Source organism: Caenorhabditis remanei, chromosome III (assembly GCF_010183535.1).
Source record: "Caenorhabditis remanei strain PX506 chromosome III, whole genome shotgun sequence".
NCBI lineage: Eukaryota > Metazoa > Nematoda > Chromadorea > Rhabditida > Rhabditidae > Caenorhabditis > Caenorhabditis remanei.
Window position 1 is genome coordinate 17,704,966 of NC_071330.1, and position 26,511 is coordinate 17,731,476.

General features: G+C 38.0%; 9 protein-coding genes across 9 annotated transcripts; 3 read left to right on the forward strand and 6 right to left on the reverse strand.

Annotated features, from left to right (window-relative positions):
* Positions 1 to 1,820: 1,820 nt before the first annotated feature.
* Positions 1,821 to 3,649, forward strand: GCK72_011891 (uncharacterized protein; the record flags this gene model as incomplete). Its single annotated transcript, XM_053728738.1, has 9 exons — positions 1,821 to 1,973; positions 2,020 to 2,145; positions 2,193 to 2,326; positions 2,372 to 2,498; positions 2,629 to 2,871; positions 2,917 to 3,043; positions 3,093 to 3,202; positions 3,253 to 3,386; positions 3,565 to 3,649. 9 exons carry the CDS (start codon positions 1,821 to 1,823, stop codon positions 3,647 to 3,649), a joined length of 1,239 nt encoding a protein of 412 aa, XP_053588315.1.
* Positions 3,650 to 4,068: 419 nt separating this feature from the next.
* Positions 4,069 to 4,678, forward strand: GCK72_011892 (uncharacterized protein; the record flags this gene model as incomplete). The annotated part of the gene is made up of 5 exons (XM_053728739.1): positions 4,069 to 4,219; positions 4,273 to 4,349; positions 4,394 to 4,450; positions 4,500 to 4,568; positions 4,634 to 4,678. The coding sequence occupies 5 exons, from the start codon at positions 4,069 to 4,071 to the stop codon at positions 4,676 to 4,678; spliced, it is 399 nt and encodes a 132-aa protein (XP_053588316.1).
* A 54-nt stretch (positions 4,679 to 4,732) lies between these two features.
* Positions 4,733 to 6,967, reverse strand: GCK72_011893 (uncharacterized protein; the record flags this gene model as incomplete). Its single annotated transcript, XM_053728740.1, has 10 exons — positions 4,733 to 4,786; positions 4,838 to 4,938; positions 5,476 to 5,613; positions 5,664 to 5,736; positions 5,787 to 6,017; positions 6,065 to 6,142; positions 6,188 to 6,418; positions 6,463 to 6,691; positions 6,738 to 6,840; positions 6,892 to 6,967. The coding sequence occupies 10 exons, from the start codon at positions 6,965 to 6,967 to the stop codon at positions 4,733 to 4,735; spliced, it is 1,314 nt and encodes a 437-aa protein (XP_053588317.1).
* A 1,265-nt stretch (positions 6,968 to 8,232) lies between these two features.
* Positions 8,233 to 11,079, reverse strand: GCK72_011894 (uncharacterized protein; the record flags this gene model as incomplete). The annotated part of the gene is made up of 3 exons (XM_003103051.2): positions 8,233 to 8,294; positions 8,372 to 8,522; positions 11,002 to 11,079. The coding sequence occupies 3 exons, from the start codon at positions 11,077 to 11,079 to the stop codon at positions 8,233 to 8,235; spliced, it is 291 nt and encodes a 96-aa protein (XP_003103099.2).
* A 1,079-nt stretch (positions 11,080 to 12,158) lies between these two features.
* On the reverse strand, positions 12,159 to 13,735 carry GCK72_011895 (uncharacterized protein; the record flags this gene model as incomplete). Its single annotated transcript, XM_053728741.1, has 4 exons — positions 12,159 to 12,255; positions 12,298 to 12,602; positions 12,767 to 12,860; positions 13,650 to 13,735. The coding sequence occupies 4 exons, from the start codon at positions 13,733 to 13,735 to the stop codon at positions 12,159 to 12,161; spliced, it is 582 nt and encodes a 193-aa protein (XP_053588318.1).
* A 1,466-nt stretch (positions 13,736 to 15,201) lies between these two features.
* GCK72_011896 (uncharacterized protein) lies at positions 15,202 to 16,863 on the reverse strand (the record flags this gene model as incomplete). The annotated part of the gene is made up of 5 exons (XM_003102992.2): positions 15,202 to 15,451; positions 15,996 to 16,093; positions 16,256 to 16,336; positions 16,384 to 16,581; positions 16,792 to 16,863. The coding sequence occupies 5 exons, from the start codon at positions 16,861 to 16,863 to the stop codon at positions 15,202 to 15,204; spliced, it is 699 nt and encodes a 232-aa protein (XP_003103040.1).
* A 3,550-nt stretch (positions 16,864 to 20,413) lies between these two features.
* GCK72_011897 (uncharacterized protein) lies at positions 20,414 to 23,218 on the reverse strand (the record flags this gene model as incomplete). The annotated part of the gene is made up of 9 exons (XM_003102996.2): positions 20,414 to 20,478; positions 20,867 to 20,976; positions 21,032 to 21,509; positions 21,901 to 21,983; positions 22,031 to 22,246; positions 22,561 to 22,697; positions 22,761 to 22,863; positions 22,908 to 23,026; positions 23,072 to 23,218. The coding sequence occupies 9 exons, from the start codon at positions 23,216 to 23,218 to the stop codon at positions 20,414 to 20,416; spliced, it is 1,458 nt and encodes a 485-aa protein (XP_003103044.2).
* Positions 23,219 to 24,533: 1,315 nt separating this feature from the next.
* GCK72_011898 (uncharacterized protein) lies at positions 24,534 to 26,301 on the forward strand (the record flags this gene model as incomplete). The annotated part of the gene is made up of 6 exons (XM_003103090.2): positions 24,534 to 24,689; positions 24,746 to 24,854; positions 24,901 to 24,997; positions 25,050 to 25,374; positions 25,473 to 26,079; positions 26,129 to 26,301. 6 exons carry the CDS (start codon positions 24,534 to 24,536, stop codon positions 26,299 to 26,301), a joined length of 1,467 nt encoding a protein of 488 aa, XP_003103138.2.
* GCK72_011899 (uncharacterized protein) lies at positions 25,631 to 26,342 on the reverse strand (the record flags this gene model as incomplete). Its single annotated transcript, XM_053728742.1, has 2 exons — positions 25,631 to 25,978; positions 26,172 to 26,342. 2 exons carry the CDS (start codon positions 26,340 to 26,342, stop codon positions 25,631 to 25,633), a joined length of 519 nt encoding a protein of 172 aa, XP_053588319.1.
* Between the last annotated feature and the right edge of the window lie 169 nt (positions 26,343 to 26,511).

Sequence of the window (26,511 nt, forward strand, 5' to 3'; positions counted from 1 at the left end):
CTTTGTCGAAATTACCTATGACCAAATGTATATATCGTTTAAAAGCCGCGTCTCCAAAAGCTTTCCATATCAGATATTTAAAACTCGCGCTAAATTCACAGACTAGAACAAAAGTAGACTATCTAACATTATCATGGATATTTTTCTACATAAAACTCTGGATTTGGAATTTCATCAAAACTTTATTGTTTAATTAAACAACGGGTCACCTTCAGCTTTAATAGTAAACAACACAAGCGTTGTGCCTTATTAAAGGACGCTGGGATCAATTTTAATTAGAAATGTCGCGTTTGAACTCAGGGAAGTGTAAACTTCTTGTTATTCCTTTTCATTAAGGTTCATTGCAACACAATTTCCTTCTTTCTTTGAATCCACCAAATCTCATTCCAACATTGAAAAAAGAAAAAGAATCTATCTAAATTTACTATCCGGGATACAACTCATACAAATACTCATAAAAGTCTCTGTGAATTACTACTTTTTTCTATTGACGTCACACACACGAAGCGTGCGGGGACTTCTTATAAATTTTGGAGTAGGGACCATCGATAAAAGATTCCTTCTTGGAAAAAATATGTTTTTTTCTATGCTGTGTATTTTTGTTCAGTTTCATTTTTGGTTAAGAATAGTGTTCCAGTAAAAGAGAAAGTTAATGGCCTTCACATTTCTCATATACCTTTCCTTAGATTTTGAGTGTTGATAATTTTGTTAGGGTGCGCCATTTCAGTTTTAGTGTTTTGGCTTCCCTATTTACTCATTATATTTTCAAACTTTTACCAACTCTATCAACACTTGCAGCATCCTGTTTTCCCCTGCTTCTCCTTGACATAAAACGGGGCAAACTTTCATTTCATTAGGCTTTTATTCAGGCGTGAATAAGAAAATTGATTTCTGCACAAATAAACTTTTTTCTTTTGTCTGAAGTAAAATGGTTTTAGTTTTTCAGACTTTTTTGTTGGTTTAAGTCAAAATTAGAATAAGATAGTCTAACACCCTCCGGCATGCTCTGATTTTTTGCCAAGTACAATCGACAGGTAAAAAATAATCTACTGAAAATTTAGTGCGGAAAAGTGCCTCCAATGATCGTCACTAGTTTTGTAATTGTTATGTAAGTTGTTTGATTTAACAAGGAAAGTTCATGATTAGTCGAGTTGAACTTTTTCTATAAATTGGACCATATATACTTTCGACCTTGCTGTTTCCAAAACTAGAAGTAAATTCATCCGAATGCTCACGTGAAACGACTTATGAGCCGCCAAACTTTTACTACTGAAAAGATATTTCCGCATGCTCCAAAAAGTGTACTCCTCAGTCCATGTGAGCAGTTGGGTAATTTTTCTTGCAATTTTGTTTTTAACAATGTCGAAAGTATCTATGGTAATTTATAAAATAGAAAAAGTGCATTATTTCCTGCATTTCAATTCAATAACATTTAGAAACCGATCCAAATAACATGCTGAAAATTTAGTTAATTTCTATTTTTTCTTAAAACAACTATACCTCTCAATCAAAGTCTTGAATCTCAAAATTGGTAACTTCCGATACTATCTACTGAGTTTTTTTTTTTGATTTTTAAACTTCTTCGCCTCTTCCACTGAGCGTTTTTTCCTCCCCTATTAATAGTAAACGAGAAGTTTCGGGTTGTTTTCTTCTCTACACAAAGAACAAAACAAATCAAGTCACCATCTGTTTTTGCGCAACTTCTTCCTCCCTCTCCGTCTCTCCTTCCTTAATTTCTAAGTGTAAAAATTTCCTACTTTCTCGATGTTCTGACCTTCAATTGTTGCTTCCTCGTTGTGACCAGCACGGATTATTTCAGAATGAAAAAGTATCTGCTATTCTTCACGTTCCCATGTTTCTTCCTGTTCCCAATGATGTTTGTCTACCAGTCCAGTCTATTTGGTAGTCCGCAGAGTCTAACGGAAGAAAATGATTATGGAACGATGGGTCCCGTTTCATTCAAGAAAAGATCCGTGAGTTTTCTAAAGTTTGAAAGTTTTGACACAGAAACATTTTCAGCTAAAGAGCTGTGAATCTTTGGTCTCTCAAATGAACACTTCCATACCAACACTCTTGATTGATGTAGAATTTTTGCAAATGTTGGAGAAGGGAAGTTGTGAGACATGTACTGGAAGACCTATAAAGGTGAGAAGTGTTTCAACTTTCAGTATTATCTAGTAAGACTATTTTAGATCGGTGTAGACGTCAAGCATCTTTCTGCAACGTGGATTCTGGAAGACCCTCGATTTGAAGTATTATACTTCACGAATGAGTCAGCAAAAGATTATTTGGACTTCCGATCAGATCCACGAAAAATTGTACCGAAGTAATGAACTTTTTTCGAAATAAATATAATAAGCATTTTTTTCAGAAAGTTTCCGACGCGTTGGGTTGGTAATGTGGAAGTTCCTAACAACATAAAAATGTTTGTTGGGTTCTGGCAACGTGCCAAGTTCGCGGAATGTTTGAACTTGCATATACCAAGGGCTGGAGCAAAGGTTAGTGGATACGATTCAAAAAAATTTTCAACAGGTTTTAATGAGGCATAAAGCAGTATTTGTAAGGTATTGGGTAGTTATAATACTGAACAGATCTGATAATAATCTCTTAATCATAATGCTTCTCCAGGTCCGAATGCCGGCTCGCCCGTCGTCCGCTGTACTGGCTCGTCTTCGTGATGAGGTAATCGAAAATGAGATGTTTCCATTCTTAAATGGGGGAACTCTACTAGGATGGTACAGGGAGTGCTCCGTGATACCACATACCCAAGACATGGATATATCGGTGTTTGCTGAAGACTACAATTCCGGATTTGTAGAAAAGATGGAGAGAAACGATTCCAGTTTTATGATAAAGAGAAAGTTCGGAATGGTAACAGATTCCGAATATTGTTTTCGTTAAGAAAAGTAATTTCAGACCAATGACTCATTCGAACTCACTTTGGCTCCAAAAGACGGTTTCAGAGTATTCATTGATGTCTTCTTAATGTATCCTGGCATAGAAAACGGCACAGTCACTCATCACTGGGTGGGCGGAGTCTCTCGTAAGCGCACATTTCAGAAAATTCACTTATAATTCGTATCCATTTCCAGCTGACGGCACAAAGTATAAGTACACCTATCCAGTCTACGATCCTTGGTGTGCTGCTGACTTGCACGGTCACATTTTCTGGGTCACATGCACGCCTAACGAGAAAATTGTGGTGCAGTTTTCAGATTTCAGTTCCAGATTAAATTTATATTTAATTTTCAGAAAGAATACGGTAAACTATGGTATCTTGACCATCTGACATCGAAGTACTCATGGAATTCGTCTGGAAAAAATGTGAAAAGAAATGGGAAATGGACGAAGGAGCAGATGAAGGAAGTGTATAAAGTGTTCAAGGGGTAATTAGATAATCATAATTAGTAGGATGCAATTAATTTGTAATTATTATTCTTTTTGAAGGAAACGGGTGAAAAATTTGCTGGTAAAACGATAGGTTTCACCATGATGATAGAAATTGAAACTATGTAACAATGGAATCCGAATTTTTTTCTGAAATAAATTTTTTTGAATTTTCAGAGTTTATCAGAAATGGAAAAAACTGTGTTCATTAAAATATTCCAGTAAAACTGTTTTTTTTTCCAAAAAATCTGGCAAAATGTAGCAGTACAGTACACTCTGGGACTACTAGCAAAACGGAAAAGCGCTCCGTAGCACAGCGGTTGGCATGGTACCAAAAAAGACTTGGCTGTGTGCCAAATTTGAATTTTACGTTTATTTATCGTATCTTTCAATATAAACGGCAACGCGTACGTAACGCGGCTCGAAAAAAGCAAATCTGTTCGATGCGGACCTTACGCCTCGCTCTGCTGATTTTATGAAAACTATATAAATTTCAAGGTGATACAAGATATTAGTTTCTCGATTAGTCACTCCTCCTTTCCTTCTGACTTCCCCTTTTTGACAAACAACAGATTGTGTGATTTGACTTCCGTCGACCTTCTACTACTATTTCATCACTTCTATCACTTCTCCTTCTTCTTTTCAACCAATTCATTCTGTTTTTGTTGAATCAACGACATCATGTATTCTCGTATCATTTTCTATAGTTTTTGTTTATTCGCTACGTGCCAAGCTATCGGAAGAACTCAGTCGACTGCTATCGAAGGAGTATTGTTGTGTGAAGATAAACCAGCGAAGGATGTGTTGATCAAGTTGTATGATCATGATACTGGTGAGCTAATAAATGTAAAAAATTGATTTGAATCAAGTAAACAAATGTTTTAGTATCCCCTGACGAGTTGATGGACTCTGCGAAAACTGATGCAGACGGTCACTTCCGTTTGAGTGGTACAGCTGACGAGGTTAGTAAAAAACAAAATCGGCAAATAGATTCACAAAATTTCAGATATCTGGAATTGAACCTAAAATCAACATCTACCACGATTGTGACGATGGAATTTTGGTAAGCATAGTCTATTACTACATTTTCAGCATGAACATGATTTTTTCAGCCCTGTCAACGACGCATCACTATCTTCATCCCAAGCAAATATGTGTCCAACACTAAACAACCATCTGAGGTTTGTATGTTTCGGTTATTTTCACTATTTTAAAATTCCAGACTTTCAACTTGGGACGTCTCCAGCTGGCTGGAAAGTATGCTGGAGAATCCAGAGATTGTCTTCATTAAATTCTTTTTATTGAATTCAGAAAGTCGAAAAAAATTGTGTAACAATTAGTAAAGTCAAACCTGATTCTTCCCACTATCCTCCGAACTTTGCCTTCCTTTGCTTTTACCCTATAAATTGGTTTTTGCAATCAACCTTTATTCATTGTCTGAAAATCATACCGAATCAGATGAATATATTCTGTCACCACGACGGAAATGATTGGATGCTGGCTCATTTTCTTCATTCAACGTTTCTAGGCCAGGTCTGTCCGGTTGTTTGGCTGAAAAAGGAAAATACGAAATGAAAATAGCAATAACTTACATTTCATAGTCGCAGGCATAGAAAGGTTGAATTTTCTCTCCTGACTTGGACTTTCAATATTATTGGAGGAAATCGAAATGGTCCTGTTTCTTAGAGAATATGCATTCCGTTTGGTGAAGATACTGCCGCGTTCTGGAAAGATTTTTCTTTACTTCCTTGACCTGTCAATGCTCGTTTCAATTGCGGAAGTAAAAACATTTTGTTAGATGAGTGTGACATGTTCTTTTAATTAAACAATTTTTGAAATGTGTCAATCTTCGAAGAATTTTAGATACTTGGTGCGCATAAAGTGATCTTTAGACCTACAAATAGTCAGATTAAACATATTTGTCGGGCCCGATGCGGAAGACCGGATAATTAACGCCGAAATACAAAATTCAACTTTTTTCGAACTTTTTGAATTATTTCGCGAAAACTCAAATTTTCGGGTATTTAATGAGAATAAGAAGAAATTCTGAGAAATTATCAAAAAAATATAAGATTAAAGTTAACATACCACTAGTCGGAGGTGCATCTTCGGGATTCACCCTCACTATTTTCACTGCATCACTCTCAGCGGCAAGTTCCACTTTAGCCGCCGATCCTGTCAGCGTTCTCGGCAGTTGACTCTTCTCGGAGTAGGCAGGAAGATAGTCTGAAGTAATAAATTACATTTTTATAACTATTGAATAATAGCTATCTTACTTGGATCCGCAAACTTGTCGTTTACCAGAGTTGGATGGTATCCGTGTGTATCGTCGACGATTGCCATGCCAGTCTGCAGAACGCTATTATTTCTCACATGTCAAAAGGAGTTATAAAGCTTACCGAAATATTTTTGTCAATAATCCAATTTACTTCAAAATCATCGTCATCCTCCCCGAGAGGATTTAGTAAAACTTCTGCCACTTTCATCCAACCGATAACAAAAATGAACTCCAGTATCGACATAATTGGGATAGGCCAATCCATTTGAGTTTTCGATTTCAGATCGGATATCAAGAATTGACGACTGATAATGCAAATTGTGAAGTAGACACGGACAGCAAGGAAGACTACCTAATACCAACAAAATTATTGCTAGAAAGTGCAAATAACGGACTTACTTGTGGATAAGCAATAGGTATCGGTATGGAGTCGAACTTGATCAGAGTCTCCATTGCAACTCTGAATTCCTTGATAGCCTTAAAATGATTAGGCTCAATGTGAGCTATAAATCAGTATCTCACCAAAACCAGATTATTAAATGCAGTTGGTTGATCAATAAGTTTTCTAGAATGAGCATCTAAGGCTAACGAGTTTGCCCAGTTGATCGGAACCCAATAATTCTGTCCCGGACTACAACAGACTGCCTCCAGTTCATCTCGCTCTTCAGGTTCCATGAAACCAGCATCCACAACGTATTGAAGTGTGGGGAAGCGTCGACGAACTCTCATCGAGATATCACGGAACACCAATACCTGAATAAAGACATTTGGATAAATAGATACACAGACAGATTAACCTGATGCAACACCACGTATCTAATAATTGCCCTTCTCGTCAGTCGATCTTCTTCTCCTTTCCCGGGCAACAAAACTGCTACAGAGAGTGCAACAGACTCAATAAATGGCATCACATTCAGAGCACTCCTCCATCTTTCGAAAACTGTTGTCACAAAGAATCCGAGCATAAATGTAAGTGGTAGGTATTTCATTCGATCATCCATATGTACGGATACTTTTTCAAAAATTCTGAAATCAGTGGGCGTTGAAAGTTTTGTGATACATAATCACATACGTTCTTATTTCAGCACTGAACGCATACCGATATGTAAAGTGTACCGCGTAATAGAAAACTAGCCATACCGCCAAGTCACCTGCAACAGATTTCCAGATGGAACCTGAAAATTAGAATTTCAAAAATGTAAACTCATAGAAATTTGTCTTCTTACCTCTCCACCGACTCAGTAGCTTCAAAAACAGTAAAGGATTTCCAGACGATACGTCTAACTGATAGTTTACTGTCATTTTTAAAAAGAACGAGACAAGGAATATGTTGTGAAAATACAAGAGAACCGGTAATCTGTGATGTTATTCGCCCATAAATTAGTCTGAAATTTATTTATTTTTGAGACTTCCAGTGGAGGATCAGTTTTCAATATACAGCACTTGAAAAAAGTGGAATCAAGTACACGAAATAGGATATTTCGGTTCATGGTCACAATTATTGCAGGTTCAATGAAGAATCAAAAAATAAGAAATCGAGTGGAAACGCGTACGTTCTGTATCTTTTCATCTTGAATCAGAAGACATTGGGGTACAATTAATTGGTGGTGAGTGATTGGTAGAATGGAATGGCCTTGTTTTGAAAAATTTTGAATTCTGTCTTATGGTATAAAATGAGGTGATATATCTTGAAATATCAAACATCTTAAAGTTCACAAATATAGAGATTGAAATGTTACTTATTTTGTATTTGCACCGGGTGATATAAAATTTGTTTAAAATGGTCTTGTAGCGGAAGGCAGTTTTAAAATGATTTTCAGACTGGCAAAGCAAAAAATATAGAATTTGATATTTTTCAACTACGAGACCATTCCGCGAAGTTCTGAATCAATTAGATGCGCCTTTTTTAAAAACATTTTTCAAAGGTACTCGAAGCTCCCGCTATCCACAGGTTGCAGAACGGTTGGCTCGGAGTGCAGGCCTTTTAAAAATGTTTGTACTTTTTCATTGCGATAATAAACAGTTAGATAATAACATTAAAGGTTACAAAAATAAATTCTGGAACTCGAGAAGATAGAAAAAGTAGAATCTCTTTAATAGTTGGGTATCATGAGAACAAATTAACTTTATGTTTTCTTTTTTTGACAAAAAATTCTATGTTTAGACTTTTCTGAAAAAATAACACCCACTAACCTTAAGAAAAAATTCAAAAATGATCCATTTAACAACAGAGATCAGGAATTCTGCCAAATCAAAATTTGGGGGTCATTCGTCCCCATCTCCCGCCACAAATCAAGATGTCTTTTTGTGTCTTTTGCCCCCCGACCCAAACTCGTTTTCTCCGTCTTCTTCTCCGTACGTTAGTGATCTTTTTTCACCATGTTTGTCCTTTCTTGAGAATGTAAATTTTTATTAAATTGAATTGGTTTTCCAGTATCAAGAAGAGAGAAGAGAGCAAATACAGATAGGGGTGAGAAAAAGCAGCGTCAATTTAAATATATCGAAAATGAAAAAAATATATAGGTGGGTGATGAAAAAAAGTACATTCAATAGTGTGGTGGTGTCGATTAGGCAGCGATTTTTTGTTGAGATGGTGATTGTTTGATCTCTCCGGTCACTGGGTTGCGGGCTGAAAGTTATTGTAAGATTGTAATATTAGTCTAGAAACATTTAAGTGTGTCTGTTTGTCCGAAAGCAAAAACTCACAAAGAACTGGAATAGTCTTCTTTGGAGTTCTCGATGGCGACGCTGGAACGTCATCGAAAATCTGAGACTTGTATGTTGGAGTCACACGTTTTGGTGAGGCTACAGCTGGAGATTCCTGGCCGAAGAGACGGTCACGAGTGTTGCAGTGCTTCTAAAATGAATAAATAAAAAAATTTCAATTTTTGAAGTTTTTCTAACTAAAAAAAGAAAGGGAGAACGATTAGGTTACACTGTTTCATCGTGGGAATTGTGAAGAGCCCTCGAAACCGGATATTGGTTATTTTTCTTGGACTATTATAGTCTTTGTTTGTCTTTATTCTCAAAATTATTTTGTATGCCTAAAAGTACTAATGTCAGCTGTAGTTGAGGTTTGATATAAGACTACTACATTAATCAAAATAGATTATAGCAGCAAATAGTCAAGTTTTCTCATCAGAACTGCACAAATGAAAACTGATTCAAATTAGAATTACTTGTCAACCGTCCAAACTTTGATCTCATTTTTCTCGAAAACTAGGCCACGACGGGAAAAACTGACTATATATTTGGTGTCAGTGTTTTCTGAGCTTTCCAATGATATAGGTCACGTCCTATAACTTCAAACTTGCTCCATGACCTTCGCTAGTTAAGTCTAATAGCTTTTATAAAGTGTTGTGCTATCTTTTAGACGTTTCTACTTTGTACCAGTTGAGTGGTTCTCTTCTGGGTGGTTCTAATCCAGGAGCAATTTTAACCATTATTTTATTTCAATTTTCAGTGATGCCGAATTTTCGGATTCTGTATGAGCTAGAACTTAATAAAGTGACATTCTACATTACTATGTTTCAGGATTCCAGTTTGTCCTGTTCGCAGCGGTATATCTCTGTTCCCAAAGGAAATATCAAAAAAATATCTAACTGATAAAATATAGCTTGATATTCATATAATATTTGTTCTGTTAAAAACATTTCACATTTTTAATGGCAGCCGAGATAGAATGCTCCAAACTTTTGCTAGCTCTTGTTATGGTTTCCGTTTCAGTCATTCTCACTCTGCCACTCCTTATATCTTCACTTTCACTAATCCGGATTAAAGAACCAAAAACGTTTTTCCATCTAGTTTCTCTTCCCTTCCCAGCTTTCCGAAATAAACTTGCTCTCTTCCCATCACTTTCCGAAAATTAGTTTCGGTTACGAAATGGTGCAAAGGGATGAGTAAAAACGGCGAGCTGACTCATTTGCCTAATTGAATTGTCAAACCGCTTCGTCTACCAAAAGTCGAATTTAATGAGATTCCTTTCTTCCCTCCCGAGATTTCGCAATTTTGAAAGGAATTGCTCGAAATTGCGTCCATTACGAATGCCGACGCCTTCATTTCAGCTCCCCGTTGGGACATGTTCTTCAAAACATACATCATATTGCTCTTTTCTTAAAACATGTTGACGTCGCGAAGGGGGAGGGCTCTCACACGTTTTGATGACTCTTTTGGGACCTACTTGAGAGAAAGAGAGAAAAAAAAGATGAGGATGAAGGATGAAATTGAAATTTGAAAATGTAGCAAATTGAATTTAGTGTTTCGTGTTAGTCGATCATCTAGTCTAAGTCTAAAAGTCCAAAATTTGACACTAAAAGGAAAAATTGAAGGAAAAAAATTAATTAAAAATGTGACACGCGATGGTGAATTATTCAATGAGGAAATTTGGGTTACAGTACTTCCGCATGAAGTACAAACTACAAATAGAGGGATTCGGCAAATACCTTTGATGATAGCCTGTGCTCTTGCTACTGTTCTTTTATCAGAAAAATAAACCATGAGAGCTGAGAACCACTAAAGCTCTATTCTATGATAAACCTGTCCTCACAATCTAAACATTTTCAAATGTCCATGTTTCAACATAGAAACTATTCCCTATTCTCGTTAGTTCCGCAACTCAATGCTCAAAAAACCCAGGGAGTGTCCATTACTCATCTGGTGCCTATGATTGACCAGTTAGATTGTTGATCATTTCTTCTTTCTCTTCAAAAGACAGAGTAATAGCCCAGACCTTTTGTTAGGAGGAAGGGAAGGAAGGCTTACTTGGAAGTGATTTATACTCAAATATGGTTTAAGGGGTGCATTATTCATCCCCTAAAGTTCTCGAATCCTAGATACCATAATCCTTAGCTCTGAATTTGTCTTGCTATTTCGTATTTCTTTTCTTTTTTAAAACTTTTTCTTCGTTCTCTTTTTCTGGTTAAAAGAAGTCGATTCCTCCTCCGAAGGCCAATTCTCTTGAGAGGCCTTCTTCCTTCAAACTATTCTGTGCTCTTTTCTTTTCTTCCGAATTTTTGCTGACGCGCACAAAGTGGTGTAGACCGCCTGCTATTTTCCTACACAATTGGAGCTTATTTCTTTTCTGGCAGCGTAGATTTTTAAATAGTTGGGGGAGTGAGAAAACTTAGAGCTTTTGAATTCCAGTGCAATAAGAAATTCACCTACCGTAAGACGGAGACAGCTAAAATCATTCATTCTGTTTACCCTAAGATATAAGGAAATCCCCAGTTTCCCAAAAACAATCAAGTTGATGCAGCAGCTACTACACCCCGGCCACCCAATCCTTCTCCTCAAAACACTAGAAGAATTTCCAGTCGATTAGACTGAATTAAACTTACGTGTGGGGTCAGTGGAGCATGAGTTGGTGGAGCTGGAGCTGCTTGAGCCTGAACTGGAGCGGCGGCGGCGTCAGACATTGCTTCTGGAATTTTGATTTTAAAAGGAAGAAAGGGAGGAAAGCGGAAAATGCAGATGAGAAGAAAAAACGGGAAACAAGAAACTAAAAACACAAATGGAATGAATGAAATGGATAGAAAAAGAAGGGGTGGAGGAGAAGTGGGGCGGGGCTTGTGTGCTCCAAAAAGAGACACAGAGAAAAGAAATGAGGGGGAACTGGGTTGCAAGGAGGAGAAAAGATACGGAAACAATTGAAGGAATGAATAGAGGAGAGATGTCTAAAAGGGAAAGGAAATAGTTGGGTACGATTTTGGGAATGGGTGGAGATAAGTTGACCTAGAAAGAAGTTTGAAAGAGTTTGAACTAGTTTAGAAATATACCTCAAGCGGACAGACAGACAGATTACGTTGGCATAGATCCACCTCGCAATATCGTGCCGTCCGGATGGCGAATCGTCATTGTGCCGTTACCCGGTTTTCCAGGCGGCCGTTATGAAGTTATGAGTTGGTCACTTTTCTAACATTGTGGCGTACTCTCAAAGTATCTCATGTATCATAATTTGAACTTTGTGTTCTTTGCTTCTCTTCCTGTTCTATTTAATCATTGTAAAGAAGTAATTCTGTTTTTTAATCAATTGGTTTTTCTAGTATTCTTTCCCCTCCTCCCTTCCCTCAGACAAATGAATGAATAGAGTTATTAGGAGGAGCACTCATTTCTTTCTCTTTTTTACGACTACTGGTTCACTTGGTCACATTTTATGGCGTTCTTCATGTTTCGTTGAGCAAGGAAATGGAATGGAATATAATGCGGCGGTGGAAGGCGGAATAGACTTCTGAAAGATAGGGAAGGGGAATGTTAAGGTCATTGGAGATAAGACAGGCACCTGGCCAATTCATACCATGCTCTGATCTCAAGACCACTTTCTCACGAACCTAACAAAACACATACATAAATAGATGAAAAACTGAAAAAAAAAAAGCGAGAAACAAATAATTTATTTATTTTCAATTTGTCAACAAAACTTGGGTACTTCTGAGTCTCAATTTCGGGAAGAAATAAATTTAATATTCACATTGGGAGGTGGTGGAGGTGTCAATGCTTATTTGCCGGACAAGTACGGCTTCAACTCGCATTCAAAAGTTTGTGGATTTGGGGTGTATGGATGGCAGCAGCAACGGCATACGGAGCCGGATGGTCTGAAAGGAAAAGAGATGACGGAAAAATACGTTTTCACGTACCTATGCTCTGGAACACACTGCAGGTAGTCCAGGTTATCAATAATTTGTTGCATGGATTCAGTGACATTTGGCAATTGGATATTCTTATTTGGCCAAAGTTTACAGTCTTGCATGTAGGTGGAGACACAAGCCTTGCTCTGATCTACACCCATACACTTTCTCTCAGCAACGAAAAGTGGGTTGATGATTCCGATGTCACCCCTTCTATGACATTTTCTTCCACAACTCTGCTGATAAGAGCACTCTCCGCACTGCTCCTCACTTGTTGTGGTATCTCTCAAATAGTTGTAGAAGTTGTTGAAAGCCTGTAAGAGATTTGATCTTTTATCTGTTTTTTGAATCTTCTTGAAATCCGTTTTTCTCGCGCCGCACACACACTCAGAGATTTCGATCTTTCCACAATGGAAACGGTTCAGTTTTTGTGTTCCACTTTTTATTTACAATCTACACAAAAAATCTCTTCACTTACAACTCCCCAACGATCCTTGAGAAGACGGAAAAAGACATGGTTTCTGCATCCTTTACGGCCGGGGAGCAATTGTTCGAAGTAAGAGCGTTGCCATCTGGAAATTATGAATAATGAGATTGGTTATGTATCAAAAAATCGAAAGTTTGCCTAGTTCCTTGCTGTTCATAAGACATGACAGTGCTAAACTGATTTTTTCTTGAAAAAATACATTCTGAACCCGACCAACATTTTCAGACGACTTTCAATTGTAGCCTATCCGTCAAAGTTTTAGATTTAAAAAGGTTTCGCGATCACAATAGTTATCGAAATGCGCACCAATTACCGATAGGCTGAACTGGTTTCGTTTTTAGAACACTGTGCACCGTGATCACGATGAGGCCCTGTCTAACTGCACAGTTGCGCTCTAATGAGAAGTTGCGTGTTCCTAAAATATTTCATTTCAAAATAAACAATTTAGATGATTTTTTCCGCCACTGTACGCAAAAACTCTAATGTCCGCTTTTACAACAAGTTGTTACTCTGTTATCAATAGAGCGCGGCTGTGGAGGTAGACTGGGCCTCATCGTGCCGTGACACACTTATAAAGTATTTTCCTTTTTTTTACCATTTCGATGTCTTTGTAACCAATACTGTAGGTTATTGTGGTGATCAGAAAGATTTCAACTTTCATTCATAATGAGATACAGTATGCGGGTGTTTCAGCAATTTACATGTTTATAGTATTTATAATATTTTTCGCTATCTTGGTTTCAAAAAAATATATACTCAAAAAGAAGCGGCTACACGATTAAGAAAATAATTCCTTGTCGTCTTATGTTCAACAACTGATTCTCAATCAAAAAAACGAAAAGCGGTTCATTGTTAGAAAAATCCCGATTCCTACCTTTTCTCCTTCCCCTTCAACCACACACACGGTCCCCATTCTGACCAAGTCTCACAATTTGATGCTTGAATTGGATTTCCAAACATTGCACTGATTTGACATTCTACAACAACAAAATATTACAGTGGTCAATCTGAAAGACATCAAAACACACCTGAATATAGTATGAACCCAACCAGACAAATCGTCAAAATCGCAAGCGGTCGGTATGTCATTTTTTGAGACGAGAGAGGGGAAAATGGTGGATGAAAATGATACGAATAAATAGGAAGAGGAGGAGGAGGATATCTCGTCAAGAAGAAGCAAATGATGAATAAGATTCATAAAATACCTGTTCCTGCCAGGATGATTCTGCTGCGCGTACGCCCGGCCACGCGGAACATCGCCCGGTTTCTATAGGTTTACAATGGGATTTTTCATTGGGATATTTGGTTTTCACTGCCAGAAATTGGTCTGGTGGGGTGGTTTTTGGTTGGATAGAGGGTTGTTGCTGTTTGGAAAATATGTACATGTGTACATTTTTATAGAAGGAAATAATGACGTCCTCAATAAACATTCACTCGGAAATTCCAAGTTTTAATTTTTAATTATTAATTAATTAATTATAAACAATTTTTTTGGAAAAGCAACAATTCCGCCAAAAATATATAGTTTCAAAGCTGAAGGCCTTCGGATTCTGAAACGGTTCTCAATTTTTGCCGAAAACCGCTCTGAGGATAGTTAGTGTCAAGCTTTCAGTGCTCAAACATATTTTTTGGAACAAGGAGGTCGAAAATTATATTCTGAATCAACGTGCTGATCGCTTTTCAAAGATATTAGTTTCGTCTTAAAACTTCACATTGGAAGGTTTCCTAGTCAGGGTAACTTTAACTACGCAAATTACCCACCCTAAAAACTAAGCTTTGAAAATTTTCGCTAAACACAAATTGAAAATATAGGCTGTAATGCTTAAAGATTACTTTTTCAAGTTTCTGTCTTTCATTGTCATCATTGAAAGAATGCTCACAGCAGTGCGAGGCGTAAACTCCGCAATGAACAGATTTGAATTTTTATAGGCGTTTATATCAAAGATACGACAGATAAATTTAAAGATCCTTAGCAAGTCTTCTTTGGCATCGTGCTTACCGTTGGGCGATGGAGCGCGTTCTGCTGTGTCACCAAAACGTTTCCTTTTTTCTGAAACATCTCACAACAATAAAACATGAAAAATTCATTAAAGTTGGCATAAGGCGTATAAATAACTGTGAAAACACACATTTTGAAATATTTACAAAAAATCGAAAACTGAAAAGGAAATGATAATGTTGGAAGGTGTGGGGGTGTGAGGAAGTGGGAGGAAGGCACGGAATAAGTGAAAACCATTTTTGAAATCTATTTTGTCTTGATTGTTAGATTCAATCAATATTTTTCAACATGACAATTAGATTAGTTTGATTTTCAAGTGGGAGCTCTAGAAAAGACTATTATGAATAAAGAGAGGGGAAAGTTGCATGATGACTTGACTCGTTTGACGATTTTGCTGTAGGCGTTTTGATTTGTAGATGTTTTAGTATTAATGAATAGGCTTCCTTGCAGTTCTTCTAGGAATCGTGGCAGCATACTCACTGTCTCCCACCGTTGTCGTTTCAATTGTCCTGGATCTTGAGCGAGAACGAGATCCGGTTCGACGACGGGGACGTGGCGACTTCTGGACATTTTGGAGTTCTGAGTCGCTGTTTTCGTCGAGCTCCTCAATCTTCATAACGTCTATTCTTTTGGAGAGAACCTCACGTTCCGAGCCGACGTCGTTGGCACTGTAGGATCTGGAAAAACGCAATTGATGAATAGGCTGAACATTTCTTATTCAATGTTGTCCAAAATTTTCAAAAAAAATGTAGACTGTTTTGTTGAGTCTCTGTGGTTTTTCTGACCATCTTTATTCGTATTTTTAAAACATCTTGAGTTTATGTACATCGACAAAGGTTTTTATATAAACTCGAGAGGTGAAAGTGCGCCCAATGCGCGACAGCTTTGTTTAACTAGGGAAGAACAATGAGTCAGTGTGGAGATATGGGACATGACCTATTCCATTGGAAAGATGAGAAACCGCTGATTCCAAATATATATTCGGTTTTTCCCCTCAAGGCCTGGTATTCGAGAAAAAACAAGGACAAAGTTCTGAAAAATGGAAAACTATCAACTTTCTGGTACGCTTGGAACATTTGTGGCAATTTTCGCGTTTTAAAAAGGTAATGACTTTTTTACTTTTTCTAATTTTGTCCTTGTTTTTCTCGAATATTAGGCTTCAAGGACAACAACTATATTTTTATTCGGAATCAGCGTTTTAGTGTTTTTCTCTTTTCTCACCTCTGCAACTGATTCACAAGTTGTTGTTGTCCCCGAACGGCGGCTTCTGCCACCACTTCCTTCGCATACACCAAACTTTGACTTCCGATTCGCATCAGCTGGAAAATATTCGATTCTCTATATTTATATTGATGTTTCCCCCCACCAGAAACACAATTTTCGTGAAAAAAAAACAAAGCATTTCGAAACAATAGAATGACTCATATTTTGTTTTCTGAGAACATTTTTTGCCTGCCTCTTTTAATAATTGAAGTACTCACCTGGTTATAGGACTCCGATTTCGCTGATTCCAAAAGTGCATCAATATCCTTTTCGTGACGGTTTAGTGTTGGATGCACCCACTAAAAAACAAAAAACATTGCCGAATTCCTCCTCCAAATGAACAAACCTTTCTATACAAAATGGAAGCTCCTTTCGTCCATGGACTCAATAGCCAGAATATGAAGACTATTTTGAGTTGGAAGTAGAACGGGAACCAGAATGCCAACACCAAGTCGAGAAGGTTTTCAAGAAATGAGTAAATTGCAAATACTATCCAGTACATCATCCATTTTACGTACTCTCGTGTGTCTTTTGTTCGGACTGCCTGGAACAGTAAACTTTTATGCAATTTATGTTTATCTAGAACTTTCCAATTCTAGGACAGATATTTTTAGAACCTGATGCTGTCAGCAGGCAATCGTTTTTGAAAGCATTTTTTACAGCTTCACATAAGCTGCATAAGTAATTTTCTAGTTTTGAACACGCATTGAGAATGTTAGATGTCCAATCAGATTCAAAATCAAAAATCCCCCACCTTATAACTTCTGTACGCCGGATAAAGTGTACCGGCTGTGATAATAAGCAACCTCGAAATAGTTTCTGACATTATTTTGATTGAGATGTGACGGGCCGATCGTACAAGGTGCCCTCTTTTTAGGTGCCAAGTCTGAAACAAAAAGATTTCTGATCAATTGTAACTGATGACACAGCGAAAAAAAGCTAATTAAATTAGTGTGACTAGTGTAAAACAATAGGTAGAAATGCAGAGAATTTGGAGGAGGAGGAGTAGGTACAAAAATCAATAGATTTAAAATAAAATCCAATCGGTTAACGACTGCAGTCGAAAGGAAGGGGATGATTGAGAGTAGTGTGAGACACAAAAGTGCGAGAGAGTAAGAGGGAGAGTCGAAAAAAGAGTGAGGAAGGGTTGGAAAATATTACGAACATGTGATTTTAGGAGAGAGAGGGAAAGGAAACGTGTTGGAAATGATGGGTTGGAAAAATAGTGCACTCGAAATGAGACTAACCTACTTAGTTTCTATCAGTTGACACTCTCACTCTTATCGGATCAATATTATATTTTTTGTATAGAGAAAAATGTGATTTAAGGGTAGTTTAACTCGGAGAATTGAAGGTTTTGTTTTCCAGGTGACAGAAAAAAGAAAACAACAAATTCATACAATATCCAGTGCACAAACCTCCGAGGTCTATCGTCAATATTTTCCGATGCGTTCAAAACTAAAATTAAATCGGCGTATCTGCCAAAACATCTTGTTCTAAGTAATGTTAAGAATACTTAAACTTTCTCCGTCCTAGTGTCGAGCCATAATTTAGTCCTCAGCAAGTTCTAGATTATTTTAATAACCTGTACATTTGAGTCGATTAGTCTAATTAAAAAAATCCCAACTATAGAAAAAAAATCCAGCTCTTTAAAACTTACACTCAAAAATTAAAACTCTGCTCTTAAAAAGTGTTTTATTCAAAAAATTATTTAGGTTCAATAGTTCGCAATAAGCGTCTAGAGTTCAAGACTTGGACCATAATAAGAATTTTCTTGGTCTGTACGAAAACATGGCTTTTAATTATTGAAAAGGAATAAAATCTTGAACTGTTCTTCAAAAAGTGCATTACGTAACAAATTAGAAAAGGTCAAAAACAATCCATATCAAAGTCCTATCTCCAGTTCACCCTCATTTCACTCCTAACATCAAAAACCGGAGAGAAGATTTTTGCTCAGTCAAGTAGTACAACCGGGTACCCAACAGGAAACGAGAGAAAGAGAGAGATTCTAACTTAACACAAACTGATCTAGAGAGAGAAAGATTTCGAGGAGAGATATGAGATGTGTAGAGAAGAAGAAAATGAAAATGATCGAAGAGTAATTTGAATCAAAACGGGAAGGTGTGTATGTGTGGGGCGATGGGGGATGTTATCATCATCCGAATAAATGTTCGATGATAGACAGAAATTAGGTGATAAATCAAGGAATAAATGAATTCAATGTGGGGAAGAAGCCGGCTGAATAGGTCACGCTTTAGTTACCGTCTAATTATAGGCAGCTGCCTGCGTGATGCATATTACACACTATGCAACGTTTGGTAAGGGGAGAGTTATGCGTTATGAATTTCGAAATTTGTCGTGTTGCGGCGGTGTGTCATTTGTAAATGTTATCTGACATGGTTTTATGAAAAAAGAAAGGAATAACATGTTTTTCTTGACCTAGAATGGAAGAAAACTGATATAGGTGCATATAATTGGTTATTTTTGTTTGTATACTGGGAGCGGTGTCGGGAGAAAACAAGGCTAGAGGTATATATCAGTTTTTTTGAGAAATAGACAATAGACTACAAAATACAAAAATACAAAATTTGAATACAGATATTTTTCGGAATTTAATTTATTTATTTCATCGAAGGGTGGATACCACCTACACGTGAAAATGAATTGATTTTGCGAGTTACATGTAAGAGATGATTAATATATAGGAAAAGAAATAGATAACCGGGAATGGGAGCAAACGGGGGGTAGAACATAAAGGTAAAAAGGGGTAAAATAGTTAGAGTTATGGGCCTATTGACAAGGTAGCAGGAAAGGAAGCAAAAAACTATTTTGTGAGTATATATTTAAAAAAAAGTTGTTTGTATTTTCTGCTACCCTGTGAGTAGCTCCATCACTAATTGAAGTAAGACAAGAAATATAGTTAGATGACACGAATTGATATTAGCTAGAACCATAAAAGTAAAGTAAAGTTAGTAATTTGTTGGATTTAGTGACAGGAAATGATTGAGATTGTATTTATATAATCTGCTATTAAAGACAGCTGTGGATGGTATTCTTAACTTTTCAACAAACATAACAAAAGCTCAAAGGATTTGAAAATTGAGATGAATTCGACAGGAACATATGCTTAACTTATCCTAAAACTATAGGGAAAATTATGACCTTTTCTCATGAGCAATGATTTATAGATTTTAAACAACGCAAAAAATCACTTTTGTCAACCTTCTGAACTATAAAATTCCCATCTTAAACCGTAAACCAAAACCTTCAAAATCACATAAAGAAACACCCATAGAGCGCGGCAAAACTTTTGAAAAAGAACTATGGTAGTCGAAAAGAGAATGAGAGAATGCGAAAAACCGGTAGTAGTTGTTGGGGACGCCCGGCTGCTGCAGAAAAATGAAAAATGAAATCAGTCAATATTTGCATTCTCAGGGGAAGAAAATTGGTTTTGTGGTGAGGAGTTTGAGATAAGACGGTTCTGGAAGTTCTCTTTTATAAGGATGTCTGTTGCTCACTGTAGTAATAATTATTTTCCAGCAAATTCGACTGCTCCGGGAATTAACAAGCTCTCGCTAGACTATTCTAACGTTAGGAATAAAAATGGTTAATAAAAACCTTAAACAAATATAATAAAACTGTTATCTTTATAAATATATATATATATATTCTTTTTCGCAACATATCGGAAGAGAGAGAGAGAGAGAGAGAGACCGCCCGTCTGCCGGGAAGGCTAGAGGAGGGGGGTGACACAAGAACATGCCGTATTGTTCATTGAAAACGGGGAAGAGAGAAACGGAAAGCGACGAGATATTATTCCTAGTAGAAGAGACGACCTAGAGAGTCAGACAACTCTCTGTTTCACGTGTCTGCGTTTCTCTTTCTCTTTGGCAGAGGATAAGAAGGAAGAAGAGCAGCACGAGGAGGCTTTTGGATGGGGAGACTCTATGCATTATGATGAGATGAGGAGAATGTTTATTAGGTGTCCACTTCGCTCTCTTTTGAAAAACGAAAGGATAAGAAGATGAGATGAAGCTGAATGTTTTGTTGTTATTTCTGTGGTCACAGCTGTTTGTTCAAACTCTGCATGAATTTCGAAATCAATGTATCCTTTCTGAGTCAGGCGCTATCTAAACAGAACGGCTGGCTCTGCTTATCCGCAAGTCGGAAGTGGGAAGTCGGAAATTGATCTTTTCGCAAATATTCAAAAACTCGAAAAAAATTATAAAATTTGGGAAAATCAGTGGAAAATAAGTTTTTGGGTGAAGAAAAGCCTATTTCCGAAATTCCATTGTTACACGTGTCTAAATATATGAATGAACTGACGTTTCGCTTAATTTATTGTATCACAGTTTCAGAAGCTCTACCATATACAATTATTTAAACTCAAAGTCGATGTTGGCACGGAGATACTGGTCGAACACTTCGATGTGGGATGAGTCTGGAAGATGGAGAATTAATTGAATATTAAGTTGAAATAAAAGATTTCGGATTTTATTGATTAGCTTACAAGGTATCTTTAATAAACTGAAATAACATAGCAACGATGAAAAAGTTACGGTAGATTTTGTGTTTTCTAGATTTTTGAAAAGTTTCGAAACGTTGTAAAATTAAGCTTGCACGAAATCTACAGTAACCCTGCCCCCGTTGCCCATTAGTAGGACTCAAATAATTCTAGGCGAGAGTATACTAATTTGATACTGCTGACTTCGAAAATTTAAAAAGTTTCAAAATTTATGCATTGCTGAAAAATATACAATAGATTTTAATTTCAGATTTTTTGAAGCTTCGAACTATACCAAAAAATCCCCTTTCAAAAAAATGCTCACCTGCAATAGTTACATTATCATACGATGGAATCGGGATTCCCACTCCCAAAACTGAACGAACGGCCTCGCGAGCAGTCATGGAGAGGACACTGGAGAAGGCTCTGAGGAATCTGAAAGCAATTCATCCATCATATTATTGAATAAGAGCCCCCGAATGTGACTCACGCTCCGGAAACCGTTCCAATATTCGAAAATTCGACTCGGGCTGTGATAGTGGAATTCAGAAGGTGTCCATGAATTCTAGTATTATTTAGGTAGGGTTCCACATCGGATTGTGTGTCAACTACGAGACGCGCGAGAATGTTCTCTTTTGTCTTCGCATATGGATTGATGAACAAGTCAACAGCCAAACTCATATTCAACATGACTCCATCCTTTTCACTCATCTCGAAGTATGGTGTACTGTAGGTGTGGAAAAACAAATCCACGTGGTTATTCGGATAGTCCGTTCTCAGTTTCTTGAAAAACTTTCCAATACACAAGCCAAGGAATCCACATGAGGTACGAAGATATGGCTCGGCTACGGAGATGTCTTTGGAGATGAGAACCTTAACGAGTTGGTTTTGATGGGCGGATTCAATGAGACAGTTGGGGATAGAGACAGACATCCAGGTCGTAAGCATTCCAGGAGAGTCACTGGCATCTGGAAAGCGTATTTGAGATTTCTAGTCAGTCCCAAAATACCATTCTTGGAAACCGTAGCTTGCTTCAAACTGAATGTGAGTTTTATAAGCTGAAAAATATACCAAAATGTAGATTTCAGCGAGTTCTATGTCAGTGACCTAGATGACTATTTATTAATAAACCGTGGGCCACGCTAAAATAGGTCATTCTGCGTTCTTTATCCCGGCTCGCGGCACATCAAAGAATACCCAACCGGCCAAACGGTTTTCACAGACATTGAGCTCGCTGAGATCTATATTTTGGTATATTTTTCAACTCATAAAACTCAGTTTGAAGCGAGTTACACGTCGGCCCGCTTTCCAAGTATGAGATTTCATGTCAGTACAAAAATGCATCTGCAAAAAGCGTACCTGTCCAATTGCCCACTTTGACTGGATGACAAACACTCTTTCCATAAACAATATCAGCTGCCAGATCGAATTCCGTGAAGTCTCTATAAACAAATTTCAGATATAGTTATTTTGAGTTTTGCAGGCTTACCTCGTCGCATGTGGATTCTCTGTCAAAAAGTAGTCCACGTAAAAGTTTGCTCCGATATCCACGTGACTTGGCAGGGAATGTAAGAATCTGTTAGCCTCGTCTATCAGAATACCACGAGCCGCAGTGCAAGCCTGCTCGTTAATCACTTTTTTGATGAGTTTGGAGAATGGAGTCTCGAAAAGATTGACCAACCAAGAGATCACACTTCCACCAATTCTGGAAACAAGATGAAATAGAGAAAGTCATACTTGCAAACCAGGTCGGCCAGTAACTCGCTTCAAACTCAATATTATGAATTGAAAAATATACCAAAATGTAGATCTCGACGAATTCTATCCCTACAACCTAGTACGGACAGGATGGCTGGCCAGGAAAAAAAGCAGAAAACGAGAATATGGTCAATATGAAAGCCCGCGGCACATTAACGAAAAAGCATATGGCCCGTAGAAGGTCACAGACATAGAACTCGCCGAGATCTACAATTCGGTATATTTTAAGTCCGTGGAGGTTGCAAAGAATCGAATACTCACTCCACATCCAACTTTTGAATTTGAACAGTACACTCTCCAATTCGAACTTGCGGTTGACCATCCAATTGGTAAGCAGCCGCGGAGATATTCATTTGAATTCCGGTTGCATACGCATTGAGCCATCCTTTGTCACGAATCTAGATAATTAAGGTTAATTGAAACGTCCAATTCTTACAATTATAAGGGATTGTCACACTTACCGTAATCAGCTCTGTAAACTTTGCGTGCCACTTTCCAGATAACTTGATTGCACCACCACTTGTCCACCAGCGGATGCCAGTATTTGAAAGGTTGAAGTCGATTCTAAATTGATAGTGAATCTATGAAACAATTTTCATGGAACTCACTTAGGGGAGCTGAACTTTTCGATTTTCAGATCGTTAGTCTTCACAACGCCTTTCCCAATACTTGAGGAGAATGGAAGTTTGATTTCGGGGATTGTGATTTTTGGGATTTCTTCGTCGACCTGGGATAAGGAAATGTTATTGGAAAGCTCGCAATTAAAACTAACCACATGATGTCCATTCTTGCTGAAAAACTTGAAGAACGGCACATTCAGACGAACTTTCAATGTTTCATTCGTGTACTTTGCTGGAGATTGACCATTCGTGAAAACCAGGAAAAGTAGAGAAAGAAATATAGAAATTTTCATGAGCATTTCGAGTCTGAAATAAGCTTTGAGTGGAATTTATGTTTAAAAAAATAGGAAAATTGTTTATAAGTGGTGTCAGGTGACTGCTAATATCAAATGTCCATCGAAAACAATATTGATTTATTCCTGTAATGAGGTCAGAGCTCAATGATGCCTCTGGGAAATTGGTTTACGATAGTTGTCTTCTGGGACACTAAATCTTGCTATGACTCACACAATGTTCGGAGAAACACAACATGATATATATATCACCGGAAAGCTGATGATTTCCTGATTCTGAATCTATATTCAGTTTTTGCAGTTGGCCATCCCAGTTTTGAGAAATTCAGCTCCAAAGTTTGGGTAAATTTTAGTGCTCAAACTCGAGTTATCAACCGTGTGTTGTCTCTACACGTATATTCATTTGGTCTATAGACCATTCGACCGCAACACGCGGATCGGCTACTTCAGTTTGAGCAGTAAATTTACCCAAACTTTGGAGCTGAATTTCTCAAAACTGGGATGACCAATTGCAAAAACTGAATATAGATTCGGAATCGGGGAAACATCAGCTTTCCGGTGATATATATATATATATATATATATATATATATATATATATATATATATCATGTTGTGTTTCTCCAAACATTGTGTGAGTCATTCCCTAGTTAGTTGTCATATTGTATCATACAGACCAGAGTTACATGGAAGTGAATAGTGATTATCCGGAAGTCGGAACACAAAAAGTTAAGCTGTACAGGTTTCTGGGTGTCCGGAGTCATCATTCACTCTTCTCACACTGGTTGTTTCTATAAATGGCATCAGGAATGATGGAAGAATTTGGAAAAAATAATTCATATTTTGCCCAGTGAGTGTTGCTTCAGAATCTCGCTCCTTTTTTTAATAAATGAACAAATTTCGTCTTTTATAATACTGGAACCGCCCAATTTTTAGAGATTTTCAGAGATTTTCAATCATTTTCCAGAAAAACAACATAAAAAATCCGATTTTAAACTCGCGCCGAAAAAAGCCAAAAGTACGTCAAGTCACGAGAAACGCGCAAACTTTTCCGAATTTCCTCTCAATTTTTTGCGGCAAATAGCTGCCGTTCCATTTTTGTTTCATCATTTTCGACTGTTTTTTCTCAATTATTTTCAGATTTTCTCGCGAAAACCTTGTTTAGATGACTTTAAATACATTTTTACATGGGCGAATGCTCTGAAGTTTTCGATTATGCCAACTTTTTTCACCGTTTTCGAAGTGGCTTCTGTTCTCGCAACGTTCATTATTTTCTCTCGATTTTTTTCAATTTTTGTTTCAAAAATATCTTGAATTACAGATGTCCGACCCACCGGTCGAAAAAACAAGTCCAGAGAAGACAGAGGGCTCTTCATCCGGCAGTTTTCGCGTCCCACTCGAATCCGACAAGCTTGGTGACCCGGATTTCAAGCCATGCGTTGCACAAATCACAATGGAGAGAAACGCAGTGTTCGAGGCAAGTAATAGGCTTAAATCGCTTCAAATTTCACTTAAATAATCATATCTCTTCAGGACAACTTCCTCGATCGGAGACAGAGTGCTCGCGCAGTAATCGAGTATTGCTTTGAGGACGAAATGCAAAACTTGGTTGAAGGGCGACCTGCTGTTTCAGAAGAACCAGGTTTCGTCGAATTTTCTAGAAATCCGTTAAAAAACTATTTTTCCAGTTGTTCCCATACGATTCCGACGCCCACCACCGTCCGGACCTGCTCACGACGTCTTTGGCGACGCCATGAACGAAATTTTCCAGAAATTAATGATGAAGTATGCGAAAAATCGCGAAATTGTAAGAAATCAATTGATAATCAATTTTCAGAGGTCAATGCGCAGACTTCTGCCACTGGATGGCTTATTGGCTAACAAAGGAACAAGATGATGCGAATGATGGATTTTTTGGCAATATTCGCTATAATCCAGATGTCTATGTCACGGAAGGCACAACAGAAGCCAAAAAGGCGTTCGTCGACAGCATGTGGCCGACTGCTCAGCGAATTCTTCTGAAATCCGTCCGGAACAGCACGATTTTACGCACAAAGTGGACTGGAATCCACGTGTCAGCGGATCAGTTGAAGGGGCAACGCCCGAAGCAAGAAGATAGATTCGTAGCTTATCCGAATAGTCAGTATATGAATCGGACGCAGGTGAGAAACTGAAAATATGCAATTTGTTTACTATTTCACATTTTTAGCTGAAAATGTGATGATTTTTTGTAAAATTCCCACTATAAATCCATTTCCAGGATCCCGTCGCCCTTCTCGGTGTGTTCGATGGTCATGGCGGACACGAGTGCTCACAATACGCGGCCTCTCACTTCTGGGAGGCATGGCTGGAGACTCGACAAACTAGCGACGGTGATGAGCTCCAGAATCAGCTGAAGAAGTCACTTGAGTTGTTGGATCAACGATTGACAGTCAGAAGTGTGAAGGAGTACTGGAAGGGTGGCACGACGGCGGCGTGTTGCGCTATCGATAAGGAGAACAAGACGATGGCGTTCGCGTGGTTGGGCGATTCACCAGGATACGTCATGAACAACATGGAATTCCGCAAAGTGACACGCGAGCACTCGCCGTCCGATCCAGAAGAAGCGCGTCGAGTCGAAGAAGCCGGCGGACAACTATTCGTGATCGGTGGCGAGTTGCGAGTCAACGGAGTGCTCAACCTGACGCGTGCTCTGGGCGACGTTCCCGGACGACCGATGATATCGAATGAGCCGGAGATATGCGAGAGACCGATTGAGCAAGGCGACTATATGGTGTTTTTGGCGTGTGATGGTGTATCGGACGTGTTGAACACTGCCGATTTATACAATTTGGTTGGCGAGTTTGTCAGAACATTTCCTGTTGAAGGTGCGTATAGAGTTTGAATGGTTCATGATTGAAGCGCTCTTTATTCCAGACTACTCGGAAATGGCTCGCTGGTTTTGTCACAAATCGATCACCGCTGGAAGTGCCGACAACGTGACAGTCGTCATTGGATTCCTTCGTCCACCACAAGACATCTGGAATCTCATGAGTCGTAGCTCGGATGATGAGTCTGATGAAGAAGAAGAGGATGAGGACGACGATTGAACGACGACGCCTCTTCCCTGTACATTAATATATTTTCTCATTTTCCAAACCCCTCGTATAGCTTTTTCTTATTTTCTCCCCTCCCTATCACTAATGCAATTTTGGGTAAACCTCCTCTCCCATATCTATCAAATTGTTTCTTTTTTCCCCTTTCGGATAACACCTCCACCACGAAATGTATCATTGTTTCTCACCTCCCTAACTTCCGGA